The sequence below is a fragment of the Lampetra fluviatilis genome, chromosome 74 (assembly GCF_964198595.1).
Source record: "Lampetra fluviatilis chromosome 74, kcLamFluv1.1, whole genome shotgun sequence".
NCBI lineage: Eukaryota > Metazoa > Chordata > Hyperoartia > Petromyzontiformes > Petromyzontidae > Lampetra > Lampetra fluviatilis.
The window spans coordinates 2,339,565-2,352,288 of NC_136348.1; the positions used below are offsets into that span (position 1 = coordinate 2,339,565).

At 45.1% G+C, this 12,724-nt stretch overlaps 1 protein-coding gene across 1 annotated transcript in view; it reads left to right on the forward strand.

Annotated features, from left to right (window-relative positions):
- LOC144953346 (uncharacterized) overlaps positions 1-12,724 on the forward strand; it is a 244,395-nt gene that overhangs the window by 69,311 nt on the left and 162,360 nt on the right. Inside the window, 4 exon segments of the mRNA XM_078883908.1 lie at positions 3,954-4,041; positions 4,248-4,289; positions 7,482-7,548; positions 9,310-10,999. Coding sequence (XP_078740034.1) covers positions 3,954-4,041; positions 4,248-4,289; positions 7,482-7,548; positions 9,310-10,999 — 1,887 coding nt within the window.

The window sequence follows — 12,724 nt, forward strand, 5'->3', positions numbered from 1 at the left end:
TACACACGCAATTCGACGTACACACATACAGCGACTCAAACACGTAGACTCTCACACACACATCGACCTAATTACACATGGATTTACACACATCGACTAAGAGACACACACATGGACTTACACACAACATGGACCCACGCACACACATGGACTCACATACATATGTAATAAACGACTCTGTCAGGCTTTCCTGGTCTCCGTTGTCGTTTATTTAGGTTCTTCGTATCGCACCCCGCTGGTCCTCGCCTGGACCCGCGCCGCCTCCGCCGCGCGCCCCGCGACGCTCCGTGTGGCCCGCCCTCGCTGGTGGCCGCTCCGCTCTCTCCGTGTGCCCCGCACACGCCGCCAGCCACACCGCTCGCTCCGTGTGCCCCGCACACTCCGCTAGTCACTCACTAGCCACGTGTGCCCCGCACACTCTGCTAGTCACTCACTAGCCAAGTGTGCCCCGCACACTCTGCTAGTCACTCACAATCCACGTGTGCCCCGCACACTCTGCTAGCCCCTCACATTCTGCTAGCCCCGTCTACCCCACGCACACCGCTGGCCGACGGTGTGCGTAGGTCTTCGACCACGTGGCAGATGGCGCTGCTCCACCACGTGGCAGATGGCGCCATCTCCCGCACTGCCCAGCGTGGCTTCCACTATTCTCGCTCCGTTTCAACTTCCCGATCTCTTCCGGCTCTCTCCCTATATCCTTCCCATCACGTGACCCTGACTCCTCCTTCCCGTACTGCCCCCGTCTCCACCCCGCATTCACCTCGTCTCCCATTGGAGCCGAGGTGAGCAGTGGCTCCTCCCACACGCTCCGTGTGATTGGCGCGGAGGCCAGCAACCACCCCGTTTATGCTCGCATTACACATATGTTGAAGTGCAATGACGACACGGAGGCAGGTCTTCAGTTAAGGGCTTGCGCCAGTTATTTATTAAGGGTTTTTGGATAACTTCCCCAGGGGTAAGTGTCCTTCACTAGGTTTCTTCACACGAACCTTCACTCTGTCTGTTCCTAGCTCGGCTAGCGCCAAGGCTCTCTCTCTCGAGTCAGATCGGGGGTTCAGCCAACACCGACCGACCGACCGAGGAGAGCAGCACCTTTTATCACTACGGCCGGCTTGTCTCCAGACTCCCTGAGCTCTACCCCTGGCTGGCTCTTCAACCGCTCTCTTTCCCGGGCTCCTACAGTAACCCCGCGTTCGTTACGTGGTCCCCCTTAAGTACCGAGAGGAGACGTGGCGTCATCACCTCGCCCAGCGCGCATGACGTCATCGCACTGAACAACGAGCATGAGGTCACATCCCTATATTACTCCTCCACACAGAGACTCGCACACATTGGCCTCCACACATACGGACTCGCATAGACATGGACTTTAGATACACACACATGGTGTTATACACACATAATATCGACTCACAAACACATTGACTTACACAAATATGAACTAACAAAGATCAAAGATCCCCCATATAGCCTTAACAGACTGTAGGGGCAAGTGCTGTTAGCGAGCACCTATGGACTAACACACACATGGACTAACACACATACACATCGACGTACATACATCAACTGACACACATAGACACACACACAGTGACTTACATGAAGCCATGCACACACATGGACTAACACACACACATGGACTAATATGCACACTTGGACTTACACACACATCGACGTACACACACAAACATCTGGCATTGCCTGGGCAAAAAAGACACAGATACTCCGACTTACACACACACACATGGACCTAAACACACACACATATGGACTCAAATACACACATCGACTCACACACACATCGACTTACACAGCAATCCCCGATGATGCCACAGCTAGAGCAATTATCTCTCTCTGGCGAGCCTTAGCGAGGAGCAGTTTCTAAACAAAGGTCTTCCCAGTACTGGCAGGTGCATCAAGGATACAAATGACTCGATTTGTAGTCTCAATGTCTTCCAAGATTTCCTTGTAGGCTTCTATTTGTGCATCCATCAGCTTTGTTTAATTTTCCCAAAAAAATGTAAGATTATGTCAAGAATAATAGCATATTTCACTAGGATCTCTTGAGCAAGGGCATGCAGGTTGTCCCTGTAGGGTGTTGGTAGTCCCATAGACGTGAAGTATTTTCCAGCAATGGAGTGCAGTTTGTCGTGAAGGAGGATGAGGGCCTGTTTGAAGATAACATCAGAAAGTTGTCGTCCAGGTTTGTATTTTGTTATTGAACTCCTTGGAGGATGTCCTCACTCATGCCCTCTTTGTATTTTTGCCAGAGTCCCATGGGGTTAGATGGGCTGCAAACTTGATGAGTCATGCAGAAGAGCAATGTCAGTTGGAAAGGGGACTGACCAACATAAGCTTCTGTCATAGCTTCATGATTAAGGTGATCATGCGCAAGAATTGTACGAAGATTGCAAGCTTCCCTGTATGTTTGACAGACAACTCGTTCCACTGTTTATAGGTCTTGGAAAGATTTGTGCCCTTTGGCAACATTGAAAAGCATTGGGAGAAAGTAGCACTGCTGATTGTTGGGATGAACTGTGTCGACTCGTCCGAAGGCATCTGATTCACCGTCAGCAGCACTTCGCTTCTATTTTTTTTGCAGTCCATGTATAGTAGGAGGGAACTTAATGGTAGAGCAGGTTGGCAGCAAATGGGTCACTTGGACACAAAACCAAGAACGCCATAAGGGTGTAGAGCCAGGGCCTGTTGTTGGGCATTTCCTTTGGTGACCAAGATGCGTTGACCATTTTGGAGGTGAAGTGCCAAATGGATGACTGTGGGTGGATGGCCATGGATAGGGAAGCCAAGAATTCAGCAAATGGCCTCATTGTTGCTGATGTATCTTGCTTGTAAAAAAAAGTTTTGGGTCATGCACACTTTTTACTTATGAAATTTCATGGTGAAATTTCCCACTTTTTTACGTAATATATAGGATACTAAGGCTAAGCATACCCGAGGATTGCACTTTTGTTGAAAAATGAAGTTGCAAATATTTGGCCATTATGGGCCAAAAACGGCATCGGTTAGTATGCCGATATTCTATATTGGGACGTGCACATTTCATCATAAAATGTTCCACTTTTAATCTAATACATAGCATACTAAGGGTAAATACAATTGATGAATTAACTTTTTGTTGAAAAATAAAGCTATGAAAATTTGGCTTATTTTGGTTAAAACCGGCATAAGTATCCCCGATTTGATTTATGGGACGTGAAATTTCCCACTTTTAATGTAATATAGAGCATACTAATGCTTAACAAAATGGAGGAATTCACTTTTTCTTGGAAAATCTAGCTATGAAAATTTTGGCCAAGAACGGAATAGGTTAACTTTGTCGATTTGATCTTTTTACTTCAAATTTCACGGTGAAAATTCCCACTTTTAATGTAATACATAGCATACTAAGGCTAAATACAATAGAGGAATTAAAATTCGTCCAAAAATAAAGCTGTGAAAGTTGGGCTTATTTGGCCTAAAATCGGCACAGTATGCCGATTAACTTTTTTATATTCGAAAATTTCATGCATGAAATTCCACACTTTGTAACGTAATATATAGTCTACTCAGGCTAAACACAACCAAGGAATGCACGTTTCGTTGAAAAATAAAGCTAGGAAAATTGGGCTAATTTTTCCAAAAAACGGCATCGGTTAGTATGGCGATTCTCTTTTCATGGACGTGAAAATGTCATCGTGAAATGTCGCCAGCAGTGTGCTGGAGAGCCAAGCAACGACATGTACAAAGTGCTGCTCATCGCGAGCAGCACCGATGGAGGTCGTCACGGCACACGAGGGGGTGGGTGTCCAGCACCACACCCGGCCGCCTTTGTCTCCCCAGTGGCGATGTTGACACACCGCACCGGGTACTCGTTTGAGGCTGAGTCGAAACTCTCGCTCCCTTCATTTCAACAAACTTGAACTCTGACCCCGCTCTCTGACGTCACCGCTCAGCGTAACCTCATCGGCGTCAAACGCCAGGGGGAGGTGTTCCTCGCTAGTGACGTCATGTCACCCACCCCCAACCACCGCGCTCTCGAGCGTGACGTCACCTCCGCTCGGCCGCTGTCGATATCTGTCCCAGTGCCAATCCTTATTTGGGCAAAGCCACGCCCAGTAACTGGCGGCTCATTAACATAATGTTTTCGTGAAAGTCGTCGCGAGTTGAGAGCCGCTCATTGTGGGAGGGGAGTGTCATCGTACCCCGCAAGTGACGTCATGTCACCTGCTGCCGCGTGACGTCGCGAGGGACCAGGAAGTTGCCGCTCCGCCCGTACACTGAAATCCGAGGTGAGAAATTCTCATCGCGGTTGTGGTGGTTGTGGTGGTGGTTATGGTGGTTGTTGTTGTTGTGGTGGTGGTTGTTGTGGTGGTGGTTGTGGTGGTGGTTGTGGTGGTTGTGGTGGTTGTGGTGGTTGTGGTGGTGGTGGTGGTGGTTGCGGTGGTTGCGGTGGTGGTTGTTGCGGTGGTGGTTGTTGCGGTGGTGGTGGTAGCGGTGGTGGTTGCGGTGGTGGTTGTGGTGGTGGTTGTTGCGGTGGTGGTGGTTGCGGTGGTGGTGGTTGCGGTGGTGGTGGTTGCGGTGATTGGTTGTGGATGTGGTGGTGGTTGTTGTTATGGTGGTGGTTGTTGTTGTTTACCGAGGTAGAGCCTCGCTCTCTCTCTCGTAAGGATGTCAATTGAGTAGCAGCGAGCATGGAAGCGATGTCCAGGTTGGAACTTTACAACGCGAGGCCTTGCCTCCTGCCCTCGGCTGATCGCGTTTGCTTCAATTCTCTCGCTTAGTTTAGCAATCTGTGGAAGAACGTAATCAGCCAGTTTATGCGTTAGTTGTGTGTTGACCGACTCTTTGTGTTGCATTGCATTACATTTCAAATGTTACAAAGTTTGTTTGATTAAGTGCAGTCACCAAACCTCTAAATTCTAGATTTGAAGCTTTCGTGACTGCAATGATTCATATTCTTAGGTTTTTTCGGTAAAGTCACAAAGGTAAAAACATTAAAAAGTAAAATAAAAATAAAAATCACGACGTTTCGGAGGCAACACATTCTTTTGAGATGGGTGGTGGTGGGAATCCGGTTTCAAGTAGGAATCTGTGTGGGTAGCTTTCCTGTAGACAGAATGTCCAAGGATCCGTCAGGCCTCCTCTCAAACAGAATATCCAAGAATGGTAGTTTACCGTCTTTCTCCACTTCCATGGTGAATCTGATGGATGGGTGTCTAGAATTGATGTGGTCCAAGAAGTGGTTCAATGCTGGGAGGCCATGTGGCCAGATGACGAAAGTGTCGTCTTTGGAAGAACAGGAAAGCCACCCACACAGATTCCTACTTGAAACCGGATTCCCACCACCACCCATCTCAAAAGAATTCTCTCATCAAAACGCTATACCACAGAGCCCATGGCATTTCTGACCAACACCACCTGACCAGTGAATTGAGACATGTACATCGGGCCCTCAGGATGAACGCATACTCTGACCGCACTATCCGCCAAGCTGTCTCTCCCACCATACAGAAACAGCCACATGAAACTCCGACCAAAACTATCACGTTGCCATACATAGCAGGCGTGACCAAAAAGATCTCCAAAATTCTAAACAAACATAAGATCCAAGTCCGATTCAGTACAGTGCATAAAATCCGTGATTTGATTCCATCTGTGAAGGATGTCGTTCCTGACTTACAGTATCCTGGAGTCTACAAATTGAGTTGCATTTGTGGTGATTGCTACATTGGAGAAACGAAACGTCATGTTTCTGATCGTGTCCGCGAGCACAAGTCAGATCTGAAACACGGCAGAACTGATTCTTCGGCCGTTGCCGATCATTGCTACAACTCGGTGGGCTCTCATGAAATTGTATTTTCCGAGACCAAGGTTCTCTGCAAACCTCCTGGCTACCATCAAAGGTTTGTACACGAAGCCATACAAATATACAAACACAGACATAATTTCAACCGTGATGACGGTTACAAACTGAGTAATCATTGGAAAGATGTGATTAACCATGCAAAAAAGATTTAACTACACTTATTTTCCAATCTTATTTGACAGACAACCATTACTGTTTAACCATGTTTAGTGGTGGTCTTCTTGTTACAGGTTGAGTCACAAACCGCACCTCTCCATAACAAAGGCTCAGCCTTTGTTATGCAGTCTATTCTTAGTCTCAAACCTCACCTTACCATATTAATAATAAGTATGCGGCCCTTGCCCCACCACCTTCTCCAACCATTATATAAACGCAGTGGTAACGCCTGCAATCTCTCATTTACTTGATACAGCTGTCGTGGCTGTGACGGTACCGCCTGAAGACGGAAGCTTGTGTTGCCTCCGAAACGTCGTGATTTTTATTTTATTTTACTTTTTAATGTTTTTACCTACGTGACTTTACTGAAAAAACCTAAGAATATAAACCTCCAAATCTCTCATTGACACAAGGCCCTAATTATAATATGTTATAATTATTATAATGTTATAAGTATATGTTATAATTATAATATGTTATAATAATTTAATATATTGTAATAATTATAATATGTTATAATAATTATAATATGTTGTAATAATTATAATATGTTGTAATAATTATAATATGGTGTCATAATTATAATATGTTATAATCATTATAATATGTTATAATCATTATAATATGTTATAATCATTAAATTTGCTCAAAATGTCCCCCCAGTATATTGCTATAAAAATATTTTTTTTAACTAATAATTGCGATGCTTCTTAGGTTTTTTCGGTAAAGTCACGCAGTCACGAAAGCTTCAAATCTAGAATTGCGATGCTATGTTAATAAAAACAATTTGCTAAACCTCGGCCACAAAATCTGGACTTGTCTTCATATAACAATGCATAGATTTCTGTTTATATGATTGCGTTGTACTTTATGAATCCCTAATCTCTGCCATTACATACTATGAAACAAGAAAAGGTAAAAAAGAAAAAACATAGCAATGTAATACAATACACAGGCGTTGTTTCTCTGTGTGCCTATGTGTGTCTCTCTCTGTGCGTCTCTGTCATCTCTCTCTGTGTCTATGTGTGTGTCTCTCTCTCTGTGTGTCTCTCTCTGTGTGTCTCTGTGTGTGTCTCTCTCTGTGTGTCTCTGTGTCATCTCTCGCTGTCTATGTGTCTCCGTGTCTGTGTTTTGTCTCTCTCTCAAATTGAACAATCTTTGGAAGAACATAATCAATAATTAACCAGGTGGGGTGTTGACTGTTATGTTAGCCGACTCTCTGTGTTGTTTTGCATTACATTTCTAAGTTTCCTAGGTTTGTTTTCTCTTTCATTTGTACCTGATGATTGCTTGTGTTGCAATCAAAACATCGTATGCTATTATTTAAAAAAAAAATTCTACATTACTTTACTGAAAGAACCAGAGTATCTTTCTTAAGTTTTAATTTCTCTTCACCTGGCTGGCTACTTTGTAACTTTATTTTATTTTCAATATTCTTTTTTTTTTCTTTTTTTACCAGGCCAAGCCCGCTTGAGCTGCTATACCGCTCTTGTTTTTAGAAGTGACCTGCCAAGAACAACAACAAGGTGAGGCTCGTCAACAGCGTGGCGGTGTTCACTCTAGACGCGTGGCGGTGTTCACTCTGGACGCGCGGTGGTGTACACTTTCTACATGTGGAGGGGAAACCCGGCGATTGGGAAGGAAATCAATGCAACCACGGGGAGAGAGGGAGAGACACGCAGCCTCGGCTGTGTTGATTGATCCTCAATTAATTACTTGGTGGAGTGAGGAAGCATTAATACTGAGCAGGTGAAGGTGGCCAGGCGTGAGTCTGGACACACCACCACCTGTGAACCATGCCAGTGTGTGACAGTGGTGGAGCCAGTGGGGGTGGGGTAGCACGTGCCCCCCCCCCCCCCCCACGATCTGATAGAAATCCCTAATTTCGATGGGATCATTGGGGTTTATTATTAAATAGCTTCACTACCCGGCTTCGCCCAGGACTTGGATTCTTGTCTTGGATACATTTCATATTCCCTCATATTTCACTGAAACACCCAGAAAAAAATTGATGCTTGCAAGAAAGAAAAAAGCTGAAACAAATCAAGTTACCTAAATCGGATGTTTTCACTGAAGGAAATTCAACCTTAATCCACTTCTACGCAAGGTCGATTTTGGCCACTTGGGAAGGGAATGACGTGGCGAGCTGAAAAGTCGCGTTCACTTAGAAATTCCAGACAGCATTGCAGACCGCTTAACTCAGGTGTGATGCGGGTTGACGCCACACACTTCATGGTCATTCCCCCCCCCCCCCCCCCCCCAAAATACAAAAGTCTATTTTTATACTTTTTGCGTTGTGTACAGTTTGGAACCTTCCCACATGCAAAATTTCAAGTGTGTGGCATGTTGGGAAGTATGCTAAACATTTCGAACAGACACGTATCCACACATTTCCCTTTTATATATATAGATAAATCGGCATTTTGCGACCCCCCCCCACTGCCACCGTGTGGGAAATTATTACATTTCAGTGACTCTATGAGAGGACAACATAAGTAACGGCAAAGCAGTTACAAACCACTCGCAGAATTGTGCGAAGTGGCGTATACAGTACACGACTTCCCTGAAGGCATCACCTTCAGCGAGCGCAATGCCGATCACACGCGTCGAATAAAAAGCAAGGGACAAGTCCTTACTAACAACTCCTATCATTTTTCATTGCTGGAGGGGTTGCGACCCCTACCTGAAATCCTGGCTCCGCCTCTGAGTGTGTGACAGTGTCAAGTTTGTATTTGCAGTAAAGTCTATTAATGCTATTGAGCAGGGAGGTTATATCAAAACAGTAGTTTATTTTAGTTTTCCTCTGGAAGTCTTTATAAGAATGGAGTCAGGAAGTTATCACAGCACACGTGCAGCTGACGTCGGAACTGTTCATCCTTCCAAGGACATCTGTGTCTGGCTTCACACCTCTAAGTTGTGATTGAACATTAATTTATGCATATCTGCATAACACAAATAGTATTTTTTTCAACACCCTTTGCTATGTCAGCTGAATTTAGCTTTCATAAATATTCCTTTTGAAGCCAGACAGCCTAAATTGTGTGCTCGGAGTTTTGGGTTAACATTCATTTTGAAGATACGAGCGCTTCCAGGCATGTTTATAACCATTTGCCCTCTCATTGTGTGCCATAAGAGCTCGCGTGATGAATTTGGGACACGTTTTTGCCTATATCATAAAATATGAATAACTATAGATGTGTAAGTCACGTGTGACTATATATATGCATTCCTCTATGCCTCGATACTGATGTGTAGATGGTGTGGATATTTTTTTTTTCTGTCTGCAGCTGTCGCTTTCTCTGCAAAATTGGTCTGATGGAGCAAAGATACTCGGCGCGACTCGGTGCAAAAAGGCAACAATGTGACCGGTGTGCATACAGCACGGATCGTCCTGAACATTTTACACAGCACCAGAGAACTCACACAGGAGAGAAACCCTTCAAGTGCAGTGTGTGTGGAAAGGCGTTTGCACGTTCATATACTCTTGTAGAACACCAGAGAACACACACGGGAGAGAAACCCTTCAAGTGTAGTGTGTGTGGGAAGGCGTTTGCACGTTCATCTACTTTTGTAGAACACCAGAGAACACACACGGGAGAGAAACCCTTCAAGTGCAGTGTGTGTGAGAAGGCGTTTGTACAGTCATCTGCTCTTGTAGAACACCAGAAAACACACACGGGAGAGAAACCCTTCAAGTGCAGTGTGTGTGGAAAGGCATTTGCACGTTCATCGACTCTTAAAAAACACCAGAGAACACACACGGGAGAGAAACCCTTCAAGTGCAGTGTGTGTGTGAAGGCGTTTGCACAGTCATCTGTTCTTGTAGAACACCAGAGAACACACACGGGAGAGAAACCCTTCAAGTGCAGTGTGTGTGGGAAGGCGTTTGCATGTTCATCGACTCTTAAAAAACACCAGAGAACACACACGGGAGATAAACCCTTCAAGTGCAGTGTGTGTGGGAAGGGGTTTGCATGTTCATCAAATCGTCATTTACACCAGAGAACACACATGGGCGAGAAACCCTTCAAGTGCAGTGTGTGTGGGAAGGCGTTTGCACAGTCATCTGTTCTTGTAGAACACCAGAGAACACACACGGGCGAGAACCCCTTCAAGTGCAGTGTGGGTGGGAAGGCATTTTTATATTCATCTGCTCTTGTAACACACCAGAGAACACACACGGGAGATAAACCCTTCAAGTGCAGTGTGTGTGGGAAGGGGTTTGCATGTTCATCAAATCGTCATTTACACCAGAGAACACACATGGGAGAGAAACCCTTCAAGTGCAGTGTGTGTGGGAAGACGTTTTCAGTTTCATCTAATCTTGTACAACACCAGAGAACACACACGGGAGAGAAACCCTTCAAGTGCAGTGTGTGTGGGAAGGCGTTTGCACATTCATCTGCTTTTGTAGTACACCAGAGAACACACACGGGAGAGAAACCCTTCAGGTGCACTCTGTGCGGGAAGGCGTTTGCACGTTCATCAATTCTTCATGTACACCAGAGAACACACACAGGAGAGAAACCCTTCAGGTGCACTCTGTGCGGGACGGCGTTTGCACGTAAACAAATTCTTCAAAAACACCAGAGAACACACAAGCATCAGAATATCCACAAGGAGTGGAGTCTGAAATCAGCTTGTGAAAGTCAAAGTGCCGCAATGAGCCCATCCCTCATGAAACAAGAACCGGAAGGAAATCCCAGCTTGGACACTTTTAAAGGTATCGAGGTGAAATATGAGGACGTGAAATGTGAAGAAGTGATGGTGAAGAGTGAAGAAGTGAAGGTAAAATGTGAAGATGAAGAGTCAACTCCAAAATCGGACCGTCACATCGATGGAGGCAACGTGAAGCAGGAGGAGAATTCTGACTGTGAGGCAGAGCGAGGCAACTCCCAGCAGTTTGTGGAGGTGGAGGTGTGGGTGGACTTCCTCCGAGACAATACAAAGTCAAATGGAGACCCGGTAGATGTGTCAGCTTGAGACGATTGTTCTCCAATAGATGCACCTTTGTCACAGACCTTTAATGACAAGAAATAAGTTTAACACTCAATTCCTAGGTTCAACTTGCAGGGTAAGAGCAGCCAGTCTTTGTGGATGTGTGGGTTTAGTAGATCTCTAACCAGGAGCGAGAGCCAATAAGCTCCCAAGCATTCACTATGTTTTAATAATTCCATTTATATGGTGCTTAATCGCCCCGGCAATTTCGGAGTTTTGTATCGTATCTCGTCTCAAACACTCGAAGAGCATCCCCAGGTAGCAGCTGCCCCTGTGTGGCATAAGGTGGTGGCCCTGCACCGGCCTGCATGTGGACAAGATCCTGTTTGGAATTTGCTCAATTTTGACCCAGACGCCATCATGCAATGGCCTACTCGTTTTGAATGGCGCAATAGTATGTTGTACATAAACTGTTAAGCAGACGGTGCATATTGTTTTTTTAAATAGCTTCTTGTTAATACGATGTAACCTGTTGCAGTATATTTCAGTGCAGTAATTCAATTTTGTTAAAATGACTCCATAATTTAGAATGAATACTTGAATGATTGATTGCGTCCATGTAACATTTTGTCTATAAGGGTCAAATATTGAATAAGTGATGTTAGGACAAAGAGTGTTTTGGAATAACCTGTAATGATAACTCGGGTGAGACCCGTTCTTCTGATACAGGTCAAAGGGTATTTTTGTGTTTTGGAAGCGTCTGCCTCTGGAGCAACTCATTGTCCTTGAAATAGGGAGCACACACCTACGTGACTTTACCGAAAAAACCTAAGATTATGAACCCTTGCAGTCACGGAAGCTTCAAATCTAGAAGAAAATGCCACTCAAAGGTTGCACGTAGAGGAACATTCTCTACAACACGAATTATAATTGTGTCTTACGTGTTGACGTAGATTTTGTCTAACTAGGACGAGAAATGCCCCTTGCTGATTAACGTCTGGATGTTCGTAACTATCGGTTGAAGCAAGCCCGGCTGCTCTTGAGACGCTGTGCACCAATAAGGCTCCACAGGTGGCTTGCACTGAATCAATGATGCACTCCCAGAAGACTGTGCTAGTTATAGTTTGTGTAAAACATTCCTTTGTTTCGTGGAGAGATCGATAAATGAAAGATGTCATGTCTGCTGATCTGCTTCATAGCTAGGAGGTAATTTTAAGAGCACATTTGAAATGCATTTTTGGTACAGATTTGTATTAGGTTACAAGGCAGAGCACATCTAGTAGATACATTCTCCACACAACACTCAATCGAAATTTGCATGACGTCTTATATGTTGGCGAACTAGGACAAGAAATGGTTCTTGCCGATTAACGTCTGGATGTTCACAACCATGGGTTGAAGCAAGCCTGACCGCCTACAGCCCCCTCACAACCATTTACGGCCTTGGGCCAGGAAAGTCACGAAAAAAATTGCGCACGAACGACGCATCCACGCAAACTCCCGATGCTCCGTTTTGAATTAGATAATTTTATTTCTTCATTAAAGCTTATATAATTTTACATCTGGAAGCCTTCATTGAAAACAACATTTCGTGTGAATTTTCTCTAGTTAAGTAGATGGCCTTACCGGGGTTCGGTGCGATGCGGACTTTCACCTGGTTGGGATTGCAGGGTGGAGATAAGGCGACATAGAGCTGACCGTGCCAGAAAACCGCCGTCTGCAGATCGATTCCAACGTGAGCTAACGTCTGTCCCTGCGCCTCCG